This window comes from Lolium rigidum, chromosome 6, assembly GCF_022539505.1.
Source record: "Lolium rigidum isolate FL_2022 chromosome 6, APGP_CSIRO_Lrig_0.1, whole genome shotgun sequence".
NCBI lineage: Eukaryota > Viridiplantae > Streptophyta > Magnoliopsida > Poales > Poaceae > Lolium > Lolium rigidum.
Window position 1 is genome coordinate 80,263,186 of NC_061513.1, and position 27,022 is coordinate 80,290,207.

At 44.3% G+C, this 27,022-nt stretch overlaps 2 protein-coding genes across 4 annotated transcripts; both read right to left on the bottom strand.

Moving 5' to 3' along the window:
• Nucleotides 1-3,605: 3,605 nt before the first annotated feature.
• Nucleotides 3,606-8,330, bottom strand: LOC124661193 (beta-glucosidase BoGH3B-like). Its single transcript, XM_047199050.1, has 11 exons — nt 8,136-8,330; nt 7,366-7,624; nt 6,898-7,102; nt 6,560-6,650; nt 6,299-6,444; nt 5,782-6,025; nt 5,599-5,703; nt 5,044-5,226; nt 4,756-4,957; nt 4,085-4,568; nt 3,606-3,970 (listed from the first exon to the last, which is right to left on the bottom strand). Exons 2-11 carry the CDS (start codon nt 7,583-7,585, stop codon nt 3,838-3,840), a joined length of 2,013 nt encoding a protein of 670 aa, XP_047055006.1. The 5' UTR covers nt 7,586-7,624; nt 8,136-8,330; the 3' UTR covers nt 3,606-3,837.
• A 6,868-nt stretch (nt 8,331-15,198) lies between these two features.
• On the bottom strand, nt 15,199-21,756 carry LOC124663486 (double-stranded RNA-binding protein 1-like). Of its 3 annotated transcripts, none has more exons than XM_047201183.1 (8): nt 21,492-21,756; nt 20,107-20,354; nt 19,465-19,743; nt 18,825-19,103; nt 18,221-18,440; nt 17,067-17,186; nt 15,566-16,481; nt 15,199-15,482 (listed from the first exon to the last, which is right to left on the bottom strand). In XM_047201183.1, exons 1-7 carry the CDS (start codon nt 21,739-21,741, stop codon nt 15,568-15,570), a joined length of 2,310 nt encoding a protein of 769 aa, XP_047057139.1. In that variant the 5' UTR covers nt 21,742-21,756; the 3' UTR covers nt 15,199-15,482; nt 15,566-15,567. The 3 variants fall into 3 exon arrangements, with proteins under 3 accessions (XP_047057139.1, XP_047057138.1, XP_047057140.1); XM_047201182.1 differs by having other exon boundaries at nt 17,067-17,189; XM_047201184.1 differs by lacking the exon at nt 21,492-21,756 and having other exon boundaries at nt 17,067-17,189; nt 20,107-20,424.
• Between the last annotated feature and the right edge of the window lie 5,266 nt (nt 21,757-27,022).

The window sequence follows — 27,022 nt, forward strand, 5'->3', positions numbered from 1 at the left end:
AATATGCAATACAAAATATAAGTGGATGTTATGTTGGCTGTTATGGTAACAACATTTAATATTCATCATTGTTAGCTCAAGATTAGTTTTCGGTACCTTGAAAAAAAGCTGAAGGCAAAATGCCTAACATCATAATTAGCTTAGTAGTAGTATATTAGGCGTGTCAAAAAATATAGTTATATGTATTAGATGTAGAATAATTATAGCTTCGATTGAAACTATTTTAAAGTAGGGTTATATTTCTAATATTCGGAATATAGTCAGCCTATGTGAATTATGCTTTTGTGTGTGCGCTGATTGCCATGTAGGGGAAGCAAACATAAGAGCATATATGTCCGCGTCATGCTCATATATACAAACAAATGCATATGTTTAAGAAATATTATGATATTCCATGGAAACACACGGGCATTCACGTAGTAAATATAAAGGTATTTATCTACGGGATTGTGTCTGGTTATTTTAATTTTTTACATTATGTTCTCGTGGAATGGTAAAAAAAAAGTGGTTCATCCAATATGCACTGTGGCTATCCTATGGTGCACTTATTTTTCCACGTGAATTATACATGTTAATGATAAATATTATTGCGCGGGATGTTATCAAGATTTTTTTGTACGCTTGCTCAAGTACCATAAAAAGAATAAGAAAATATTCTTAACATTGTACGACATTTTTCAAGGAGCATCGAGGAGTAGATTTTTTGTAACATAAAATAATTAGTCGAGTGCTTGTTTCATATTTAACCATGTCAGTTATATATGTTGTCAAAGTGTACTTTAGATGGGGCAGAATATATGAGTTTTTAGAATATCTTATGACTTTCTATTTGACACACGTGAATTTTTATATCTATTGTATTAGAATATTGCGAGAAAAAGCCGTAGCAACACAGGGGCATTCAACTAGTTACAATAATTTATGAGTGAAAATCTTTAACTTTCTAGAACAATATCCTCGGCGTTGGCAATTTTTTTTTTACAGTAATTTGCTAGTGCAAAACTTAAATTTTGGTAGTAATTTTCTGACGCTAAATTATTTAACAGTAATTTCTGAGTATCGATACGTATTTGTTTTTCGCAAAATAATTTATCGGTGTAAACCTTTAGCTTCACAGTAGCTTCCTAACATTACCTATACAGTAATTTTCCAAGAGGCTTTAGTTATCTAATACTATTTATCTTTCACCGGTAATTTTGCACCAGTAATTTCTCAAGAGCGTTTGTTCAACGGTGTTTCGGTGCAGCGCGCACGAACAGTACTACATCGCAAAAATAGCTCGATTGTTCGTCGCCTCTCTCAACCAGGGAAACTTCTACTGTGTACTTTGAAAAGGTTCTTGTATTCGATCGAAAATCGATGCTTTTCCATATAGAAATAATACTAATGCCTACTTTAAAATATACTCCATCATTGCTACCCTCTTTTATCACATTAGTTTACTACTCCCTCTGATTCATATTACTTGATGCTAATACATATGTATTTAGACATATTTTTATTCATAGATACATTCATTTTAGCATCAAGTTATATAGATGGGAGGGAGTGTAATAGTTCACGGTAATCACATCACCTGTAGTCCGTAGTATAGAAATGAGCAGGTAGCAAGTCCACGATCAATCCGATCCCACCATCCTATCTGGCTCCATCAAGAAGAAAAGTTGGCAGCGAGATGGCAAGTCCGACATCCCATCCAGCATCGCAGTGCAGCGCAGCAGCATGGACGGTATGTCCCTAACCGTGTCCTTCTCTTCCAGCATCAGCCTCACCTCCAGCGGCACGCGCTCCTGCCGCTCGCGCCGGCGCTCCAGGCTCATGTACAGCTGGTCCGGCATCCCTAGCCCCTCACTGGTTGCAACGACGGGCACCTCAACGATGCTCTTCGCCGGCACGCAGAACCCGTCGAGATCGGCGAAGGCTAGGGGCACGCCGTCGTACTCCACCGTCGCGCGCGCCTCGAAGCAGTGCCGCCACACGTTGTCGTTCTTGACGCGCAGGGCGACGCGGAAGGAGGGCGGCGTGGCCCCAGCGCCGGCGCTCCGGACGAGGCCATTGTAGCCCGAAACGGTTGCGGAGAACTCGGGCGGACTCGACTCGAGCATGAACGCGAGGAGGGTGATGCCCGCCGAGACGAGCAACACCAAGGATATGACCAACACCGTGAAGAGCCGAGCATGCCTCTGTTCGAGACGTTCTTCCATGGCTGTATGATGAGAGAGACCCCCTAGATTGAAGATTCGAACTTTCTTTTCCTGTTGATATGATGATTTGATGAAACTAGCTTGGGGTCAGGTTTTGATGGACGCCGTCTCGAACGTACCTAGGACTCCTTAGGAGTAGAAGGCGGGGAGAACCAGGCAGTAACAGAAGGGGATCTCGAGATATCTGTACGCGTGCGCGGAAAGGTCCGTTTATAGATCACGTACGATAGTTTATCTTACGAACTCTCGTAGGATATATCTGGAACCGATTCCAAACTGCCTCCTGAGTCCTGATATATTGGTGCAGCAGTTGGCCTCACAAACAAAGCTACGACCTCCTCACGGTCCAGAGTTCCAGATAAACAGCAAAAGAAGTTGTTGTGGTCAGCAAGGAAAATAGACCAAGATCCAAGCATGGGCGTCGACCTAGAACGCGCAGCCTACCGCGCCATCCCTGCCGATCCGGGCGACGATGAAGCACCAGTTCTGGCCAACGCGCCGCCGGCGACTTCCAGCAACCTAGACTGGCGCGACTATCTAGCCCTGGTAATAGTTTCGGTTCTAGCGACGGCGCTCCTGCTTGGGCCTGCCGAATACATGACGCGCGCCAACATGCCGGCTTTCTCCGTCGGTCTCGTCGGCTACGAGGGCATCGACATGGCCCGGCCGGGGACCGTCGTCTCGCCGGCGTTCAACCTCACGCTTCGGACCAGCAGGACGTGCCTCGACCGCGCCGAGGTGGTCCTGACCTACTCGGGCGTCGCCCTCGGCTGGGCGCGCGTGGAGCCGCGCGGCTGCGTTTCCCGGGAGCCCTGGCGCGAATACGTACAGGTGGTGGCCAGGGCCGACGGCGTGGGGCTCTCCAGGCGCCTCCGCGAGCGCATGGCGGCGGAGTGGCGCCGTTCCGGGCGGGTGGAGCTCGACGCCGACGTGGCGGTCTACAACGATCGCGGCACGCTGGGCTACTTCGGCGACTATGCCAGTGACAAGGTGATGCGCTCTAAGGTGGTGGTCATGGCGGACGGACTTCAGCTGGAGCCGGAATCTTGCCCATGGTATTCTCTACGGCTTTATGATTACGATGAATAAAATAAAGTATTTCCTTGTTCCAAATTATATGATGTTTCCGATCCGACCAAAACGTCTCATATATAATTTGGAATGGAGGCAGGACCGTAGCATATCTTCCGATCCAAGGATTGGCAGGAATTTCCATGTAATTATTTGAAAGATATATATAAAACAAAATAGTAGTAAGACCGTATGCAGCATGTCCTTGGATTAAAGGATTGTCTGACGAATTCGTCAAAAAACAAATTCTATAGAAAAGCAAGATATGTATAGTAGATCTTGAGTGTATATGCCACAGATCCTTCTTCCTTCATATCAGAAACGACAGGGGGAGAGTACTTCAGTATTTCATTACCAAACAGGAATTGCATAATCTAACTTTGTCCTCACTAGATTAAAAACAAATACAAGCTAGACACGAGCAAGGGATAATTCAATGAAAGAACATATCTACCAATCAATGGCTTATCTAGGTTAGCATAAAACCTTCTGCGGGGATATCATCCAACAATAATCCACGTGGATTAATGATCACCAGCAAAGGGGATTAATCATGCTATGGCTACAAAAGTGTGGCTCCACGCTGAAATATACCTATGCCCAAATCAAAAGTCAGCACCATTGACAGTACCAAACTCAACGCGACACAAACCGTTATTTCCTTCTTGTCTCCGTGACTTCTGGCTTCCGAGAACCTGAAACAGCAAACAACACCAAAGCTTTCAAATTTTAAGAAGTGTTTTAAATTAGGATAGTATCATTGTCAAACATATAAATGTTTAATTTGCATGGGTGTAAGTGATATTTACCCAGGCTGTGATGAATTTACTGTCAATCCGAAGCCGAAAGGGAAGAGTGGGTCATAGTGTGGGTCTCCGACATTCATGGGCAGCTGGTCAACTGATTTGAACCAAGTGCGCGAAAGCTTCCCTGTGAAGCCGTAGTCCCCAAAAAGGACATCAGCAACACCCTGACCTTCTGTGCCAGGAAGCCAGGCAGCAACAAGCGCTTCCATCAAAGGAAGATATGGTTCAACGACAACGGGCCGTCCAGAGACGATAACAACTGCACATTTAACTCTCGAGCAGATGTTTCGGATTGTGTCTGGACCAGGATCTAGGATAGTCAGGTCACTATTATCACCTACTGTTTCAGCATATGGTGGCTCACCAACAACAACGATAGCAAACGAAAAATCGTTTTTCTTCATGAAGCTGTCATCAGGGTTCTCAGAGTAGACAACAGATGTTGAATCATCAACAGTGGACTTTATGGCATCAAGAATTGTTGTTCCTGTAAACAATATTAAATCACGACAGTACTTTGGTTTAAATATTCCAATCGGGGATACTTCAAAAATAACAATTTAAAATTTATTAAGTATGATAGTTTTGGTAAGTAAGAATCTGAAATATCAAAATTCCTTCTACACAAAACCTTGAAAAGCAGAGCAATCAAAGGTTTATTAGAAAGCACATACCAACGGTAATATCTCCACTGCCACCCATCCATTCAATTGACCACCCACCACACTGGTAGCCCAAATTGCTAGCATGACTTCCAGCTACAAGTATCCTTTTAGCTTTCTTTGGGAGAGGCAGGAATTGTTGATTAGGAGTGTTGCCGTTTTTCAATAGAACAAGTGATTTCCTGACAGCTTCTCTAGCCAATTCCCTGTGCTCCTGTCAAATTTTAAACTACGTGTTATATACATAGGTTTCCACAATTGGCATACAAGCATTATACAGTATGGTGTTAGGCTATCAACCTTCTTTCCAAGCTGATCTGCGAAGCTAAGATCAGCTAAAGGGTTCTCGAATAGGCCCATTGTAAATTTCACTCGAAGGATACGACTCACAGCATCATCGATTCTGCTCATGCTGATGATACTCTTGTTAACAAGAGATGTCGCATCATCAATGTAACGGGTGAAATTGAATGGCACCATAACCTGAAACGGAATCGAAAGAAAGTCATTGCAAGTGACAACTTTTTGTCTGGATTATATATTGATAACAATATAACCCTTGCTACTTAATAGGTACTGATCACTTCAAGTTGAAGTACCACAATAGAGATATAGTAGCTTTAAATGGCTGATATTCGCTGTTAAGGTTGGCAATCCATGTTGAATATATGCCATTTAGGTGATCTTGGGCTTCAGATTTTAGATGTAATATATGCAGTCAAAATTAATTATGCCAACAAATTCAGACCAGGTAGAGGGATAAGTCATGGCCAAAATACTATTTAACAAGAAATAAGCAACCATATTTTCCATAGCTAGCAAGAAATAAGAATGTGTGTTCTCAAAAGAACATACCATATCAATACCAGCATTTATTCCAGCTTGCACGGAGTAAGTATAGTTTGCAGCAGGTGGTGAGGTTATCCGGTCTATTCCTAGCCAATCAGATATCACAAAACCCTGCAATCAGTTACCATTCAGAAGTCAGTTTAAGATCACAGCAGAGAAATGTTAAACAAGTTGCAGATTAGCACTAACTCTAAAGCGCAGTTTGGATTTCAAGTAGCCAGTGACTAGATCATGATTGGCATGCATTTTTGCACCATTCACGCTTGAATATGAGACCATAACAGTTGCGACACCCTTTATAATGGAGTCATAGTATGGTGGCATGTGAATGCCTAGCAGTCCGCGCTCGTCAACTATCGTGTTGTTCTCATTGATTCCATTATGCGTTCCACCATCACCAACGAAGTGTTTAGCACAAGCAGCAACTTTATCCCTGTTAGAAGCCATAAGCTGAGACATATGATAGAAACATTCAAGCTGCAAGATACTGATACTGATTATCTACCTAAACTGTTCTCAAGCAATGTACTAGATATTTCACTAAAAAGAAATGCTGCTTGCCATGCAAGGTTGAATTACTGACATAATGTTCATCTAGGAAATATACCTGTCAGTTCCAAGAACTGATTCATTACATCAAATGCACATGCCTGAAGGCTTACACCTACCATGCCACTATATTAACACTGAGAAAAGAATATCTTACTTTCCAGCAACATAAGGAACACCTTTGGTTTGATTAACTGGGATCTCTCCTTGCAGACCAAGGATAATATCTGTCATCTGCTGAACAATCTTGTGGTCTTCACTGTAGCTCTCATAGCATCGACCCCATCTTGGATCTCTGCAAACCTAAACAAAATTACAAGAAGCATTACTGATCAACATAATTTTTAGTGAACCAAGAATATACAGTTCACTGAAGATGTAACATGATAGCAGCAAGACAACACTGTATTGTGCTTACTGCAACGCATGGAGCAAAGGCATATGGAATGCCTGTTGCCCGTACTTCAAGAGCAGTTGCTTCACCAATCCTCCTTGCAAGGTCAGGATCCCTAATAAACAAAGTAGATGAACAGATAATATAACTATACATATTTATTTATCCTGTTTGGATGCTCTGCATGCTAATAAATTAAAGTTTCCACTTTCCACGTGGACATGAGTTGTTTTTTACGGAATGGACATGAAATGTTCATAGCTCACTGAACATTTTAGCCAGCTTACGAGCAATGCAAACATGTAATTTCACATATAGAAATAAAATTACATAAAGTAAAATGAATATTGTCAGAGAGATGCCTTGTAGCTCCAAGCCCAACGTTGTGAGGGAATATGGTGGCGTTGTAGACGTTGTTATTACCATGAACGGCATCAATCCCATAAATCATAGGAATTCCCAGACGTGTTGACAAGGCACCTTTCTGGAATTCATTTACCATGTTGACCCAAACTGCAGGAGTGGCCTGGGGAGCAGGGACACTTCCACCACCACTTAAGATGCTACCTACAGAACATCATGGAAATTCAGCGTTAAGAAGTTGCATACTGCAACATAACCTCATGTAAGGACCAAGAAAAGGTTAAATAATAATCACAGCTTCCCACAAGGCAGTTTTGGCACTGGTTGCTCTAGCTCTGCAGTGTTAAAGATTTCATGTTGCTAGTCGTCAATCAACTACTCTAGATGCAGGACAGCAAACAAGTGTGTGCTCCTGTACAACATCCTCGCGCTACGCGGATCCAGGAACTGTTATTACAAGAACTCACCTATGAAGTATTTTCTCATGACGTCCGCAGATGCAACCGTGCGCTCGATCTGCGTCGTTTGGCCAATCTTTTCAGCAAGAGTCATTCTACCAAGCAGGTCCTTGATTCTGGTGTTGACAGGCTGCTTCGGATCCTTGTACTTCATGTACTCTGCATCTCCCCTCGAAGCGAAACACAGCAGCAGAAGAACGCATCCCCAAGAAATGCTGGGGCATGCCATCTCTGAAAATCTCCTAATATGTCTGTCGCAGTGGCGAACCTGCGGGTCATGAAGAAAACGCCTGAGTAACGAGGACATCAAATGTAAAGCGCATTACGAGATGTAGCACAGAGCAGATTTGATTTTGCACAGTAAGAACTGAATAACTAATGAATTCTTAGAGAGGAAAGAAAAGCTGAATTGATGGTATGTTTGTCAAAGAGAGATTTGATGATATCACTCGGTTGTCAGCTGTGTGCTACTAAAAAAGAACTCAAGCCAAGTAAACTAGTACTACTTCACAGTCCACACTAGGTCCATGGTCCATTGACTCAGGCACTCAGCGACCAGGATTAGTGTCCGACACATTTTCTTGGGTCTTTCAAAACAAGAGGAATGCCCCAAATAAAATATCTAGTGCAGATGAATCCAAATCCCCACTTTAGATCCGCGGAGAGTACAAGAACTGGTATACTAATCTACACAAGAAGAGCTGCTGCAGCAGCAGCTGAAGCCGGTAATTAAGTAGAGAGCCAGGGGGAACGGCAGAGCAAGGTTGGGAGTTTCCTACCTTAGCGCGGATAAGCGGGTGGCGTCTGCTTCCCGTTGCGAGCCGAGCTCAGCTCACCCGCCTTCTAGTGACGAGCTGCTGGGTACTGAGCGGTGGAGCGTCGTCTGCGAGCCTACCTTGCCGCCGCTCGAGGGCGAGAGTGGTGGCGTATTCTGGGGGTGGGCTGGAGAGTGGATAGCGCACCGGAGTACACACGGCGGTCGCTTCCTCGCTGGGCAGAGGCGGCCGTCATTAAATGGGTAATGACAGCGGTGGTACCGGAGGTCGTCGTCGCTGGCTGCGACGGCTGCCCCACTCCCGCCACTTTGGACAGTCTCGCTGGTTCTTTTTCTTTATCTTTTACAGTTTACTGCTCTTTCCTTTTTGTCACTCGCTGACTCGGTGGCCCCAGCATCGTCCCAGGTTTCCCTTTTCCGAAAGCTGGTATTTTCCCCGCGAAATTGTAGATTCCCTCTCGTAAGAGCCACCCCACGTCATGATGTAGAGAGATTTGACATATGTAATGTACTTTTTTTTTTTTTTTTTTGCGGGTAAAACTAGATCTTTATTAAGCAGTTGGGGCTACAAAAGACTCAAGACTCAGCTCCTGGATAAGACAATCCGGACCTGATCCAAGCCAAACCTGGGTACATTGCGCTGTCCTTGCAAAGTTCGCAAGACAGTGACTCGCCCTAACCTGCCTACGATCTACTTTTACAAAGGAACACACTCTAGAATTCTTAGCTAAATCCTTGATCTCTGAGACGATATACATAAAAGCCGATCGATCTTGCGAGGCAGCATTGACTGCTGCAGCCAGCTGCAGGCAATCTGTCTCGACCGTGAAGGGAGCTCACTATGATGAAGAGCTAGGCCAACACCTTCCAGGCACGCAAGCAATTCTGCTTCCAAGGCCTCCGAACACAAGGGCAAGAAACGACAGGCAGAGAATATGATCTGCCCCATGGCATCTCTAAGTAACATACCAATACCACCTGTGCCATTTTCGCTCTGGAAGGATCCATCAATTGTGAGCTTAACCCAACCATGGGGCGGCAAGCTCCAAGGTTTTTCTGGAGGTAACTCCCTCTGATGAGTAGAAGCAGGAGTCATGGCAGCCAAAGGCTGCTTGCCTTTCAGTACTTGGTCCGTAGTAGAACCCTTGATATTACGAAGGAGCTTCAGATATCCGCAAAGAAAGTTCACTGACCCCTCTACAGTTGGCAGTGGCTTTTCATGGGTGACTTCATTTCGAGCATGCCAAATCCTCCAAGACAGAAGAAGTAGATTATCGACCATTTCAGCAGGCACATCCCGGACTAGTGATCTGAACCAAGAACTCGGGTCGATCTGAAGGTCAGTATCAGTAGGTAGCAGCCAGATTTGTCGCATAGCAGTCCAAAGACGAAGTGCGTGAGGGCATTTGAAAAGAGCGTGCGGGGAATCCTCAATCTCCACCCCGCATATCTTACATAAGCCAGTTACCTTCATGCCACGCCGAAGTTTGTTACTCTCCGTAGCCAGAGCATTGGAGGCGGCCTTCCAAGCAAAAGTTTTAACTTTGGGAGGAACAGAAGATCGACAAATCCGTGTCCAACTAGGGCATTCGCCGTCTGGCCGAGTGCTAGTTGTACTGAAGGAACATTGTTCCGGTGACTCATTCAACGCAAGTCTATAGGCGCTGCGAACGGTGAAAATACCATTCCTTTCTGGCATCCACGCAACCATATCCATCTCACCTCTCTTTGATGGTTTTATTTTCAGGATTTCTTCTGCTTCAAAAGGATAAAAGGTGTCACGAACCAACTGTTCATTCCAGCAGCCATTAACATCGATCAGTTCTGAGACACGCCTGATTCTTTTGTTCCCTCTCACAGTGAGGATTTTTCCGTAAGTACTTCTCGGGATCCAGCTATCCCGCCAAATTCTTATATTAGTCCCATTACCCACGCGCCATATTAGACCTTTTTTTAGGAGCTCTAGACCATGGGCAATTGCTGTCCAAGTAGATGAAGGAGAACCGGTGAACACTGTGTCGATCAGATTACCGCGTGGGTAGTATCTCGCCTTCAGAACACGCGCGCAGAGACTGTCGGGAAAGGAAATCAGGCGCCAAGCTTGGCGTGCCAATAGAGCTTGGTTAAATAGCCGCATATCACGGAACCCTAGGCCTCCCTGCATTTTCGAACGCACCATTTTATTCCAGTTCACCCAATGAGCTTTACGTTTTCCTCTTTCCACACCCCACCAATAGTCACGAATGAGTTTTGTAAGATCATCTAAGACAGAGACTGGCAGTTTAAATACACCCATAACATAGGTTGGAATCGCCTGGGCAATTGCTTTAATGAGCACCTCCCGTGCACTCTGAGCTAACAAGCCATCACCCCAATCAATTAGACGCTTGCTTAGGATTGCTAGTAAACTTTCAAACCTCCCTTTATGCATGCGGCCATCAGGTGTAGGTAAGCCAAGATATGTGGCTTCAAAATTCTCCCGCTCAACTTGCAAAAGTGTACGTATCTCCTCTTGAATGGACTGAGAACAAGATGCACTAAAAGTGATAGAGCACTTAGCCGGGTTAATAAGTTGCCCGGTGCCAGCCGCATAAGTATCAATAGTGTGTTTGATCCGAGTCGCCTCTTCCACCGACGCCCGAAAAAACAATAATGTGTCATCAGCAAATAATAAGTGTGAGATGCCGGGTGCCCCACGACAAACTTTCAGAGGTGTGACGCCATGAGACTCCACCTCCTTCCTCAACAAAGAAGATAAACCATCAGCAACAAACAGGAATAGAAAGGGAGATAGAGGATCCCCCTGTCGTAGTCCTCGTGTCGGAGAAAATGCTTCCAATAGGGTTCCATTAAATTTTACTGAGTATCTCACCGTGGTAACACAAGCCATAATCCATTGTACCCACCGGTGACAAAACCCCATCTTATGCATTGTTTTCTCCAAGAAAGACCAATCCACCCTGTCATATGCTTTAGAAAGATCCAACTTATACGCACAGAAAGAAGAATTTGGAGAAGTACCATGCTCCATATAATGCAAACACTCAAAGGCAAGAAGTGCATTATCCGTAATCATCCTCCCAGGAACGAATGCACTTTGATTTTCAGAGATAATATCTCCCAACAGAGGCCTCATCCTATTGACCATGCATTTGGAAACTACCTTGTAAAGAACATTGCAGAGTCCGATTGGCCTATAATCTTTCAGTTCACTTGGATTGTCAATCTTAGGAATCAACACAATAGAAGTGTCATTAGTACCTTGTGGCATAAAACCAGTAGCAAAAAATCCTTTTACCGCTTTGATCACATCTTCCCTCAGGAGCTCCCAATTCCTCTGGTAGAAGCGAGCTGGAAAACCATCAGGTCCTGGGGCTTTAATAGGGCCAATCTGAAAGAGGGCATCAGAAATTTCCTCATCTGTAAAATCCCTACACAAGTTATTGTTCATCTCTGCTGAAACTTGCTCAGTAATCAAAGAGGTAATAGTTTCACAATTCAAGGATGGGTCCCGGGTATATAAGGACTTGAAATACGATACCGACATACGCTCCATTTCAGAGGGAACCGTTTTAAAACAGCCATCCACATCTCGTAGCTTAGTAATTTTATTTCTCCTCGCACGCCAAACAGCTTTATGGTGGAAATACTTTGTGTTTCTGTCTCCTTCCCTTAACCAGTCAACCCGTGATCGTTGTAACCAAAGCATCTCCTCACGATATAGGATTTCATTCATCAAGTCACTAGTTTCCCTTATCTCCACGCGAGGAGCATTGGTTTCATGCAGAAGTTTCAGCTTCTCCCGAAGCCGGCTGAGCTCGCGTGTTATGCTTCCAAACTTTCGTTTTCCCCAGGTCTGCAGCTTGCGCATTACTGCCTGGAGACCCTCAGAGATAGATCCAAGGTCCAAATGTTGTCCTGTATCTCTCCAAGCCGAATCAATAACCTCCTTTAACGATGGGTCCCTCTCCCAAAAAATTTCATATTGCATACAACGACCTTTAAGGGATGGTCTCACCTCCCTGTCAACATTAAGCGAGAGTGGGCAGTGATCAGAGCAGGGAGAGACCAGATGAACAACCGAAGTTTCTGAATATAAGTCTCTCCAATTGTTATCTGCAACGGCACGGTCCAGGCGGACACGTACGTTATTACGCCCAGCTCTTCTGTTATCATAAGTGAATGGTAGGCCTGAAAACCCCACATCATTAAGCTCGCACAATTGGAGGCAGTCGCGGAAAGCTGCCATTTGTGACTCAGAACGCAGGCTTGCGGAGAAGTGCTCGTACTGCCACTGAACCTCATTAAAATCACCAACAACCATCCACGGCAAAGTTGAAGAAGCACGTAGTGCTGTTAACTGAGACCACATATGATGCCGATTTTCCACCCGTGGTTCACCGTATACAAAGGTAACATGTACTAGTGGATCACCCGGTGATAAACGGACGTCAGCATCGATGAGTCGCTCATTAGCGTCCTTGATATCCACAAAAATATTCTCATGCCAATAAAGTGCCAGACCACCACTCAAGCCATCACAATCAACTCCCATAAAACCTCTCAGACCAAGACGGCCACATAAACGCCGCATACGGTCACTTCTTTGACGAGTTTCACAGAGAAAGACCAACTGGGAATTATGTGTCCTAAGCAGGACACCTATCTCGTGAACTGTCGCAGCATTCCCGGCACCACGACAGTTCCAGATTAACCAATTCATTGCTCCCGGCGGTCATCCTCGAGGGATGCCGCCGATCCTCCAGAAATAGAAGTACCATCAGTACACTTGTATCTCTTATTCTCCTTAACACCCTCAGTCGGCACAATGGGACTATTATCACCAACGACCATCACTGTACCAGGTGGTGGCTGAACCAGCAAGTTTTCCTGGTCTACCTGTTCAAAAGCAATACGTTTCCTTGCTAGCTTGTCTGCATTCTCAGCATCGGACATGTTTTCATCAGCAGGCTTAATCGGACTCGAAGCTGTAGCAGTTAGGTCCTTATCCTCTGTGCTAGAGACGTTGTTTTTCCTCTCCGGATGCACTCTCCAGTCCATATAATTACCTCGGCCTCTGCCACCGGAATCCATGAAACCACCACGGCCGCGGTCCACACCAACAACCGGACATGAGTGGCCTCCTCTAGCAGTATAGTCCCCACGGCCACCACCACGCAAACCCCCTCTAAGAGTGGCAGCACCCCGCCCACGAGATGAGGGTGGAGTCACATAGATCCAGTCCCCATATTTTAGATCCTTCTCTACAAAGACACCAGTGCCACATTCTTTATAGTGATGACCAACTAGTCCACACGCATAGCAAAGTTGGCCTAGTTTTTCAAACTTGACAGCAAACAAAAATCTCTTACCACCACGTGAGATAGTTAAAAACCGGGTCAGGGGTAACCTAACATCTTGAATAATGCGAGCTCGAACGAAATCCCCTCGGAAGCCACCTGACGGTATCATCTCCAGTATTTTAACTTCACCGCATGCACGGTAGATCAGAGTTTTGATCACCTCGTCCTTCCTAAACCCTTCAGGGATTTTATGGACCTGAATCCATATGGGCATGAAGTTGAGTTCAACAGCCTCAGGATCCGAGAAGCCGTCATACTTGGCCAAGATGACAGGCCAATCCCTAAACAACCATGGACCTCGTTCAGTTACCTTCTCCCAATCGCCTAAACAAAAGCACTGAATAACAAATCGATTTTCGCCAATAGCGCGAATATTGATTTCACGCGCCGGGTTCCAGGCTATCTGCATCTGCTGGAAGAAAGCCTCATGGCTGAACCTTTTCCGGCAAAGAACTCTAGCCACCGCCATCCAGCTTGTGCCTTCCGCAATAACAGGATCATCCTCCTCAATGACAAGATCGTCGAACTCCTCTTCACCAAGTGCAAGTTGATCAAATAATGACCCGATCCCATCCTCACGCCTTGAGTCAGCACGAGCGGCCGAACCAACAGGATCATCCAAACCTAGGTGCAACTTGTCAGCGTCATCCACAGCAGCCGCCGTGGGCGTCTTGCTTGAGTCTCCACTCGCGACCGAACTAGCGTCCGCCATCAGCAAAACCAAGAAGATCCGCTGAATTCTGCAACAACCAGACTGCCCACGCCAGCCCTTATCCGCGAGCAGAGAAGTTACCAAGAAACGGAGTCGAATACCAACCGGAGACCCAAGATCGATCGGAGATCGAGTACTGTAGGAACTCGCCGCCGGTTCGTTCGCGGGAGTACAGAAACCCTAAGGGTACCGGTTTCGTTCATATGTAATGTACTTTAAATTTACAAGGAGGGGAGCCAACATTTTTTCCTTGCTTTGTATTTTATGAAGTTTTGCTATTTTTTACAAGGAGGGGAGCATTAGTTATTTTGCGACTTGGTGACCAGCCTCTGGGTCACATTATGTAGCACGTCTTACTGAGACATGGATATCTTAAATAATCTTTTTGGAGCATGCATGAAAATAGTAAAAGCATATGTTTTTTTCTTGTAGACAGAGTATACCAGATAAGAAAGACAACCAATAATCCTACTCGTACATGCCCGGATGTCCTACTCTATATAGCATGAAGAAGAGACCTACTCCGAGGGAGGAGGGTGGTGGGATGCGAGACGACGGGAGTTTGCTATAATCCTTTAATTCTGCTTAAATCATGTAGGAAAACGGAGCATTGGTGTCATGAATTCGATTTGATGTAATTCTTATATTGCGGCACGTTATGCAGGCGCCGCGTGCAACCCTAGAACTTGTGAGTGGACAAGTTCTCTGGATCCACCCAAAGCAGCCCCTCGAAAAATGCAAAATAGTATGCACCAATTATAATACACTAGGTAGCATTATTTGTTGAAATTGTGATGGTAATTATACTAAAATACACTATATGTAATGTAATCTTCACAAAATTCGATTCAATGTATTAAAGTTGTGATGTTCATATGAGCTATGGCACACCCAATATTATCAACCTATATCCGCCACTGTGGACGTCTCAAATCAGAACAAAAAAGAAAGAGAGGTATTCAGCAAGGTAGCAGAACGACGATAACTGCAAATGGTCACAATAAAGTTGCAATCTCTTAAATTCGAAGTGACAACTTCTACATAGTTCAGGTTTTAGTGACATGGTTCAGCAGGCACCATCAGCTAGATAGCAAAAGCTACATCAGTCTGGCAGTCATATGGTTCCAACACGGGCATGTTTCGCCTGATTACTAGGCACAACACAGAAAGGAAGTTAACTGAAACTACGTACAGCCTACGACATGGCAGGTACATACACCGGCTCCATCTCTTCGCTTCAATGTAGGGACCTAACCAGCAATGCTGCTACCTACATCTGGACACAGAAAACAGCTTCAGTCGCCAGCAGACAGCAGCGCTTACCGATGAACAAAGATGGTTATGTAAGATTAAGAATACCTTCAGGGTTGAGAGAAAGGTATGCTGACGGCCACCCACTGGTCATCACTGAAGGGAAGCACGGTCACCCCTTCCGGAAATACCATGTCAGGGCGGCGTGGGTAGACCTGGATCCGGTTAGTCGACATCGACTGACCGCAGCCATCAGAAGGAAAAGGCACTGCAATTGCTGTCCCCGCAAGGTTGGTTGCTGGCCTTGAGGCTATGGCGAGAGAAGTGTGTTCTGGAGTTGAGTCCATTGCTTCTTCCTCGACCCTTGGCTCTGAAACATCCGTTACTTCCTTCTTGATGCTTGGCTTTAGAACATCCATTGCTTCACCCTTGATGCTTCTCTCTGGAACATCCATTTTTTCAGCCTCGATGCTTGGCTCTGAAACATCTATTACTTCAGCCTCGGTGTTTGGTTCTGTAACGTCCATGACTTCAGCTTCAGTGCTTGGCTCTGGAATGGATGGCACATCATTTTCCATCTTCACGGGCTGGATAGGTTCAACAGGAGACTGTAAGGCAACATGCGTTGTACTTGTTGCTGTCGCAAGGCTGGAAGTATTAGCTGGTGGCCTTGAGCCTAGGAGCGAGTCCATTGCTTCAGCCTTGATGTTTAGCTCTGGAGGGGCTGGCTCATCATTTTCCATCTTGACTGGCTGGATAGGTTCAACAGGAGATTGTAAAGCGGCATCCCTTGTACTTGTCGTTGTTGATGCAAGGTTGGAAGTATTAGTTGGTGGCTTTGAGGCTATCGGGAGAGACGTGCATTGTGGAGTCAAGTCCATTGCTTCAGCCCTGATGCTTGACTCTGGACCTGCTGGTTTATCCTTTTCCATATTGCCATATTGGATAGGTTCATCAAGAGATTGTGTTTTCTCAGCAACAGGAGGATGAATAATGGAGCCAACAGAGCAAGACTCATGATCAACTGCAAAACGAACAAACCATATGAGCCAATGGATGGAAAAATCAAGATAAGTACAAACAGAAGCAACGTAGTCATCGATATCAAAAGCATGCATAGCTCATATTGCAGTATGTATATGTGCGGTATAAACAAGATGATGAATCAGATGCAGAAATAACCTTATCCAGCCAAGAGACAACCAAAAACAAAATTAAAGTTCATTTAGATTGCTACCCTGTCCAAAACATGATCTATGATTGCACGGTCAGTGGACTGTCCAAACTCCTAAGTCTTCCAAGTTAAATCAGCATAAATTAAGCTTGTGCAAATGGTAGAACAGAGAACTTGTGAAAAATGCATGTCAGTACAATATAAAATTTGCATCTTATTAGTATGTAAAGCTTCTTCAATTTACTTGTCACGTAAAAATTATGTTATATGGGTCATATGCTTCTATCGAAATCACTGTTTAAAACAGCAATGTGGATCAGAAACTGGTTCAGAGGAAGTCTACTGAGGTTTCATCACATGTCAAATAGTTTAAGTAATAGCATGCAGAAAAAAGAAAGAAAGCTCAAAAGGAAAAGTACTCAGAAAATTCACTACCATTAGAGGCATTCTTTTCATCACTTGTTATCACTGATACTTGGGGCAATGAAGAATCAGGTTCAACAATCTTGATCTCTTTCTCAGCAACGTTCGCAGTTCCTTGTTGCATCTGTGATCCTACTAAAAGAAACAAAATGCATTTGGTGATGATGCGCAAGAATTCCAAGAGAGGTTGTGCATTCAATAGGAAAAATATAAAGGAAACAATTGAATATAAAATATACTTCAAATATAATCCATAAAGCAATAACCACAGCACAATTCTAAAGCTGCTACGAGTAAAACTATAGCAAAAAGGCATAACAACAAAATAATGGCAAAGGCCAAAATATTTACAGAAGTGATCGTCTATTGAATAAAACTGGAAAGTAAATATGGTGGAGATGACAACATATGTTTATCATCATCATTTCAGAAGGACCCCAATGGAACAGAAAGCGTCCACAACCCTTATAGGAGGAAAAAACATGGACAAGAAGTCAGAACGTTAGAGCTGATTACCAAGTATGATCAGTAAGCCCTAATAAAGTAATAACGTTTATTCCAAATTGTGTACTCCAGTTCTCCAAATTTGTAAACCAAATTAACCAAAGGGTTCACCTACAGCTCCAGCTGAACCTAACTACCCAAAGAATAACTTTGAAGTTTCTTCAGTCAAATTACAAATCACATGACGAATGGTATCCTACTCCTTGCCGATCCCAATGTCGAAAGGTTGGAAACAGAATAGTTGGGATACTATTGAGGTTATGCTTAGAGAAGTCAGATCAATCTCATTACTGATGCTAACCTTTGCGCAGTGAAGGACGTACAAAACATGATATCATATGCAGGGGCTGGTGGTAATAGGCTGTCATTTCAGGGGATTTCTGTTTGAGGGGTGGGATTATTGGGGAGCACTGTCAACCAGATTCAGATTTTCCTTTTTGTTTTAAAAGGAGTAAATAATCTGATATGCCATTAGACCATATCTGAGCCAAACTGATACCTAACACACACCCAACCACTGATACAACACTCAGCCAGCACATCCGAGTATATCCACAACGGCTTTTTGGCAGATTAGCTAATATAAAAGATACTGCCAAAAACTACACTTGGAAAGTTTGTTCCTAATATGAAATTTGATTTCAGCAGTTTAAATTACTCACTGTCTGTGGAATGTTGAAAAGCAAGCTCAGCAGTAGTCATCTGTTTTTGCTTCTTAGAGTTCACAGGTTCCCCCTGAAAACTTCCGCCTTGAGTGTCCAAGGTTGATTTGGAGACAAAGGAACGATTTGAATGATCTGACAAAGTATTGTAGACAGGTAAGGGAGATCCTTCTTTCTCAGGTAATTCATGCCGGGGATTCTTATGGGGCATTGCTTGAACCTACCAAAGGTAGAGCAGTCCATCAAATTAGTATTTACCAAATTCAGCAAATACCTTACAAAGTATTTCTGGCTGAGTGGGCTATTTATGATATTAGAAACTATAGAATGCCCTTCCGTAAATCCATTGTCCTATGTTCCTGTTAAGAAGGTTGTTTTTCATAAACTTTCAATACAAAAGCCAAGTCATCCAGTAGACTGTTCCAATATGTAGCAGTGACAGTAACTTTTGCATTGTTCCTATGTGTTACCTAACATCTATTCATTAGGGAGAAATGGACCGGGTTTATTATTTATAAAAATAAGTAAAGATGGTTAGATTAGTTATCATAAATAGGTGAGGCCATGGTAAGAAAATTTCCCATAAGCAAAATACTGGACCAACCGGCAATTGCTCTTGTGAGCTTGCTTCTTGAGTTAAGGACATCAGAGCAAGATTTGCAGCAGCAGATTCCGCCTCCTTAACTGTCTGAAAGTATTGTGGACTTTCAAATGTTTTCCCATCTATTGTCACTACTGACTTAAACCGAGCTACATGAGATGGACCATCCTGGATTCGGCTATACAAAGGCAGGTCTTTGCCTCTCTTCTGAGCATAAATTTGCAATTGAGTCTTATAATTAACCTGAATTCCAGGCAAAGAAATACTTGAAGTTGATCCAGCCTACAAAAGGTAAAGCAGTTTATCAGAAGAAAATTGCCAAGTTTAGCAAGTAGCTAAAAATCAGAAAGTACAGTATCCATTTCATAACCATTATATGTACCAAGTTATTTCTTCACATATTTCAATATAAAAGACACTTCATAAATACACCAATTTAACTGTATCCGCAGTGTAATGAAGTTAGTGATTCAATATACTTATTTCGCCCAGTTCTTGAATATCGTAAAAATTCAAGGTAAGAGATAAAAGTGTTTATTAATAACACAGATAAATGCTAAAGGATGATAGTGCTCATCTATAGACTAAGTGAAGTGGTGCAAATTAAAACCATCCATAAGAATAAACAATAGGTGGAACTAACCGGTATTTTCTCTGGTGGTTTTAATTCTTGAGGTAATGACATCAGAGCAACTCTTGCAGCAGCAAATTCTGCTTCCTTTACTGTGCGATAGTCTTGCGGACTTTCAAATGTTTGCCCATCTATGGTCACTGTCGACCTGAACAGCATTGCCTGAGGTGGACCAATCTGAATGGTGTGATATAAAGGCAGCTCTTTGCCTCTCTTCTGAGCATAAATTTGCAATTGAGTCTTATAATTAACCTGGATTCCAGCCGCAGAAGTACATGTAGTTGATCCAGCCTACAAAAGGTAAAGCAGTTTATCAGAAGAAAATTGCGAAGTTTATCAAGTAGCTAAAAATCAGAAAATACAGTATCCACTTCATAACCATTATATGTACGAAGTTATTTCCTTGCAGATTTCAATATAAAAGACACTTCATCAATACACCAATTTAATATCCACACAATATAAATAAAGTCAGTGATTTAATTCACTTATTTCACTCAGTTCTTGAATATTATTGACAGTCCAAGGTAAGAGATGAACATGTTTATTAATAATACAGACAACTGCTGAAGGATGTTAGTGGTCATCTATAGACTATGTTACGTGGTGCAAAATTAAAACCATCCATAAGAGTAAAAAATAGGTGGAACCAACCGATATTTTCTCTGGTGGTTTTGATTCTTGAGGTAGTGACATCAGAGCAACTCTTGCAGCAGAAAATTCTGCTTCCTTTACTGTGCGATAGTCTTGTGGACTTTCAAATGTTTGCCCATCTACGGTCACTGTCGACCTGAACAGACTTGCCTGAGGTGTACCAGTCTGAATGGTGTGATATAAAGGCAGACCTTTGTGTCTCTTCTGAGTATAAATTTGCAACTGAGACTTGTAAGCAAGTTGGGTTTCTGCAATGCATAAAACAGTGAATGTGACAGATATAGAAGCAATACGTATGAAAGAGCATTAAAACCTTTTTAGTGGCAGGAATAAAGAACTTCAGAACAGCATTTAGGGACGAGGGACATTTATATTATATAACTGCTTAGGTAAAGTAAAGGACAGTCAAGATAACAGAAAGAACAATTTCTAAGAAATTACATGTCGACCAGTGCCAACAAATGTGCGACCATTAAGCAAACAACATCTCATTAAGTTCTAGGGGGGAGAAACTACAGTACAGTATGGGGTTCGGTGAACACAGACAATACTTGTTGCCACTTCTATGTGGTTGAATGAATAGCTTCACAAAATCTTTGAATTAGTACAGGTGAGCCTGTGCATCATCAATGTTTCTATCAGTTACAATAGGAATCTCACTAGTCCAGCGAACTTCTCCGAAAAGCAGGCAGTTATGTTCCCACATTAAATCAAACATGGAAATGCTATAGTGAAGTTCAACACAGTCTCTCCGCAACTTGCTAAGTACACGATCCACCGAGCAAGTTTTACTATGTCCATTATAGCATCACCAAATTTGTACCTTGGGAATCAGCTAGCTACAAAAGGATCCGGATGTCCTTGAGATATTGAATGCAGTGACTCCCCATCAATACCAAATCAAAGAACAATGTGTGCTGGTGGTGAGCCTATATACTGATGTGAATGCTTTGTACTCCTGCCGTGGGACTCCATGAAAGATGAAACTGAGGATCGTTTCAAATGGTTTGTAATGATAAAAGCAGTGATTTTTTTTCTTTTTCGAGTTAACGAAAACCTGGTTCACCAGCAAACAAAATGCGCAATTTTTACTAGAATCTCAGCAGCTAGCAAAATGGCTTAAACCTTTATACGGTTGATGATATCACTTTGTTCAGTCCCCAAATGGAAAGAAAAGGAAATGCACCTAATTTGGACATGTTTACCGCAATGGCACTAACTGCAGTCCTAAATCCTGAACCGGCATCCAATTCCGAAGGAAGTATTCCAACAGAAACTGAAAGGATAAACTGAAAGGATAAGCACCACCACACAAGTACGCGGCCGTACGTGCACCCGCGGGCAGGGCAGGAAGGAAAGTAGGGGATAATCTGTGACTGACTCACCGGGCTGCGGCGGGGGAGGAGGGGGCGGGAGGGCGGAGAGGTGGTCGAAGGCGACCATGGCGGCGAGGTCCTGGGCCTTCTTGGCCGTGAGCGCCCCCGCGTCCTCGTCGGGCGAGTGGAACTCGGCGCCGTTGACGGCGACGGTGGCGCTGAACCTGGGCGTGTGGGACGGGCCCTCGCGCTGGACGGTGTACGTCGGCGGCGCCCACCGCCGCTGCTGGCACAGCTCCTGCAGCCGCGACTTGAACATTGTCGCCGGTGAATTTCTCGGGGCGGCCGGGGCTCTCGCTCCGCTGCTCGCTGGATGAAATCTTGCGCCTCCACGGCTTCCGCGCCTCTGTCGCTCCTCTCCTGTACTACCGAGGGAAGTGGTGCTGCTTCACGCTTCTTCCCTGCTGTCCTCGGTTCAGTACCCTGCCTCTTTGGCGAATTTGTGTGTGTGCTTCACGGTTTCAGTGTGGCGTGTCATGTGTGGGTTCACTGCGTTGGGAACTCGAAATGATTTCACAACTGTGGGTGGGTGGGTAGTTCTACTCTGGAGTACTACAGAATCAGGTTTATAATTTTTTTGTGTACTAAAGAAGAATCCTGGGCAATAATTCCCGGGATTTTTTTCGAAAAAAATCCACACATTTATTAATGATCATCAATAGTACTCCCTACATCTACAAATAGACATCTGAAGTTTATCTAAATTTGGATGATCTACGCTATTTATATTTAGACACTAAATAGCGTCTAAATATATCCAGATTTAACCAAATCTCAAACGCCTAATTATAGACTGAGATAGTAGTACAAAGAGCTCTACAAGTAATTAAAATTACAAATATGGCATTGGCCCTAGTGAGTACCATGACCATGCTTCTGATCCGGCGAGGCCAAATCCAAAGGTAGAGGGTGGGAACTTTCATGGCACGGGCCGTCGTCTTTAGATCTAGTCGAAGGCCGACAGGGCAACCCACTGCACCGCGACCCCCCCCCCCCGCGGCTGATGCATGAGCTCTTCGTGATTGCAGCGAGCAGTGAAATCCCTGCCGCCACCATCCTCGGCGGCCACGTGCCATTTTCGGCGGCGGTGAGGGAAAAGGAAGGGGAGGGGCTAGTGGAGGCTAGGGTTCGTCGCCCCAGAGCGGAGCGACGCAGGGGCCGAGTGAAACATTTTTTTCGTCGGTGACTTTTGGGACAACTGTTGACAAAATAAATTGTCCAACCCTAAACCCTAAAAAAACATATACAAAATATTTACCTTGTCAAGGTAGATTTGAACTCACACGTATAATAAGAAGGTAAAACTCGTAAACTACAAATAGGCGTATTTCAGAACTCAAAAAAATAGTCTGCTACTTATTACTCCTAGTTCATACAGCGTCCAACAAAAAACTACACACCTCGCATGCAGTAGATCAGGAGTACTAAGAAGACCAAGTTTTTTTTTTTTTTGAGACAAAGAAGACCAAGTAATTAAGCGCTAACTCCACTCTCGAGGATCCGTAGTGGAAAATGTTGGGCCATAGAGTTTCGGGCAGACAAATGGCCCCCGCGGTTGCCCGTGCAGTATCGCCGTGCACCACAGCAGCACGCCATGACCGTCCAGCGAGATGTGCACCGCCAGCTTCACGCGCTCCTTCCGCCGGCGCTGGCTCTGCATGCGGTCGTACAGCTCGTCGGGCATCCCCAGCCCCTCGCTCGTGGCGACGATGGGCACTGAGCCGATGATGTCCCCCGACACGGTGAACTCAGGGAGGTCGGCATGGGCGAGCGGCACGCCCTGGTACGCCACCACCACGCGGCCCGTCCCGTTCGGCTTGGCTCTGAAGCTCCAGGGCGCCCCGTGGCTGTCGACGCGGAGTGTGATGTTGAAGGTGGGTGCGCGCGATGCGCCGGCGCTGGCCCGGTCGAGCCCCTCGACGGCGGGAAGCTTCACCCAGAATTCAGGTAAGTGCTCCGGATACTCCGTGGTGTAGGAAACGATCGTACAAAACGCGCCAAAAAGCAACACGATCGCCGCCAACGGCAGCCACCCTGGTTCATCTTCTGCGTGGATGGCTCCCATGGATATCCGCGATCGATGATGATGATAAGACGTGCTGCCGCAATCGACGACGGGATCGCCGGACTTAGTATGCTCGGCTAAACTCGTTTTCCAGAGCAAGTTCTGATCGCATCGCACGCCTCAAATGGCCCCCGCGGTTGCCCGTGCCTTGTGAACTACCTACTAGATTTCAGGAACTTGTTAGACTTGGACTCTGAAGTCTGAACGATCCTATAACAATCCCAAACCGTCAAAATTCATGGATGGACGAGTTTGGGAAAAAGGATAATGACTACTTGCAAAAAAAAAAGAAGATAAGGGCTCTCTGCAAGTTAAAGAAAAGAAGAAGCTCCAGCACCATCGTGGCTGTAAACCTGTTTCGAATCCCAAATCCAGAAGTCCTCTCCTTTTCTCCTTCTCAAATTCACGACGTTCTCCCTTTGTATGTGACGATCTTTTCCCCTTCGAAGGAGCCGTCTTCAATCTTGACGACGATTGGGCTTGGGCATGGGTCAAGGAGGCGACCTAGAAGCTGGGGCGGCCGCCCAATGGCGATCGGTCATTGATGGACCATGGTGCGTCCCCGTCGTACACATACTAATTTGTGTCCTGACGATCGTAGGGTTGTGTATGGTCATGTACCAGGGCAATCCCTCCATCTCCGTTCACCTCACGGGCTACGACGGCATCCACCCCGGCGGCGCCGCCCGTGTGCTCTCGCCGGCCTTCAACATCACGCTCCGTCTGAACGACACCTGCGTCGACCGCGTGGACGTGGCCGTGATGTACTCCGGCGTCGCGCTCGGCTGGGCGCGCGTGGATCCGCAGGACTGCGCCAAGAGGCGATGGGCCAAGGACGTGGAGGTGGTGGCCCGAGGAACAGGGGTGGGGCTATCGGAGCGCCTCCGCCACCGCATGTCATCGGACTGGCGTTCAGGCACCATGGAGCTTGACATCGATGTCACTACGTACAAGCAATACCCGCTCTCTACTGACACTGAATTCCCTCAAGACATGATCGTGCACAAGGTAAGGATTATGGAGACAACCGACGCCTCGCAAAGTTTCTGGTCGGCGTGATTACATACATATGTAAAAAGCACACGGTGCAACTCTTAGCTTGCGATTGCCGATGCAAGGAAACTAATTAATAGGGTGTGGCTATTTTTCAATCGACCTAAGTCATATGATGTCATCAAATCTCAGTTGCAACTCATGTTGCAAACTGATAACTATCACGAATTATGAAGCAAATCTAACGGTGTAGTACTTAAGAAGTTCGTAGAATTTTTGTACAATGCAAGCGAAACCCAAAAAATGTTTTTGGTGCATGTAAAGGTGTTATTTGTTTTTACAATGTGTAAGATTTCCAGTAAAATCATCTGATTTTTTTTATCACTACGGGAAAATCTGTTGTTTCCGTGCTTCTCAGCTTTGTCATGTGCTCTAGGGCCCGGAACACGGCAAATCCCTGCCGTGCACAGAACAGAAGGAGCACGAGAAAACAATGCAGCACAGCAAAGATCCTAAAAGAAAATTTGTCTTCTGCGTGGATGGCTCCCATGGATATCCGCGATGACGAGGACGACGATGATGATGAGACGTGCTGCCGCAATCGACCACAGGATCGCCGGACTTAATATGCTCGATCGGGTAAACTCGTTTTCGAGAGCAAGTTCTGATCGCATCGCACGCGCCTCTCAATAGGATATACTCTAGGTGCCTTGTGGATTAGATTTCAGAAACTTTTGTTAGACTTGGACTCTGAACGATCCTATAAGAATCCCAAACCGTCAAAATTCATAGTCGACGGAGGAGTCTGGGACTCTGTACTTGCTATTTCCTAGTTTTTGAGCCAATCTCAATCCATACGAGCTACCAAACAAAGTACTCCGTATCAGTTAAACTTCTCCCAACACGTGTGAACTAACAAACACACCACAAAATCTCAGGCTAGCTTGTATGAGGTCAGATATCTCAAGTGAAAGAGTGAATTCGAAGTGACACAGGCTACCAAACACACCCTAAGTTGCTCGCCATTCCACGCTCGACCTTCTAATGCAAAGAGGCTCGGCTAGTGAGTGTTGGCCATGTAAAGTTCCTTTTGAAGCCTTCTTCTTCTATTTTGTTTGGCTTTGTACTTTAACTCCTTCTTGATGTCTCCTTCTAATACATTATGATACACACTTTTCGTGTGTGTGTTTGACATAAAAACATCAAACTAGCAAGCATATGGTAACTAAAAAAGACCAAGCAATGTAGTTATACACTTAATTAAACGTGATGTACTCCCTCGAGTGACTACTACAAAATGATTGTTGGTTTTTTACAAGGGGGTTAAGATGATTCTCAGCATAAAATTCTCCAGCGCGGAAATAACTTGTTCCCACATGTTATTCGCTCAAATATGATGAAAATATGGGCCAAATGTTAAAAGGAAATGTCAAGTCATGGTCTCGATCTCAGATTATGTCAATGATTTTGACCTTGTATTTCATCTTGAGGTTGATTATCTTAGAGAATGCTAATAATGTGCCCCGTCTTTCCAAGAAAAGATAAGTACAACCTTTAAGCTAGAAGTTAACTAGGCAAAAATTCTAAACAAAAAGCAGAAATAGCGGTTCAGGGTCTCTACTGGAGAAAACCTTACTCATTTTTTTGGGGAGTAGGGTATTACTAAGTTGGATGTGGAAGAAGAATATAAAGACCAACATAAACCAAGGAAAAAAATCAATTGGATTAGTCATGAGCACTAAAAATATGATTTCTTGAACTTTGTTACTAAAATGCAGCTTAGAGATTTTAGTGATTGTTTTAATGAGGTAAACTGGATTCTTTTTCCCAAATAGTTGCATCCTCCTTAAGGATTCTTTGATGTTTTCAAAAGTGTGAGCTTGGTGGATTTGGCTAAGTCTTATCCAATTGATTTCAATTCCATCAAATAGAAGGATATTGCTCATCGGCTTCCTTTATAATGTGTAACCATACCATATTTGCGAGTATGGAAAGAATTTTTGAACTTACTAAGCTGATGGTCACTACAAAAAAACATCTTGCATTTCCTTTGTTCTATGAACTCCTCAAGCTAGTATTAGTTTCTTCTGTCGCTGCAACATTTGTGGAGAGGTGTTTTCAGTAATAAAAACAACCAACACAATACTATGTAATTGCATTACTGATAGTTTCATGAACCATTGCATCGTTTGCTTATTGGAGCAAAGATTTATATTTTCAATTCCAAGGAAAGGATGTGATTGATCACTTTCGCAAGGTAAAAAGCTGTAGAAGCCAACACAAATAAAGAGGCAGTTACTCTTGAAATTGGTCCCTATTAATTATTGTTGGAGTTTACTTGTGTGAGTTTGTTGATTTTTTTATTATATATACGGTAGCTAATACCAGCTAAGCATTTGAGTGTATGAGCTATACGTTACTGATCATTTTTAAGGCACACAAACCTCTACTTGTTTGTGTCAACATTAGGGACCTTTTTGCC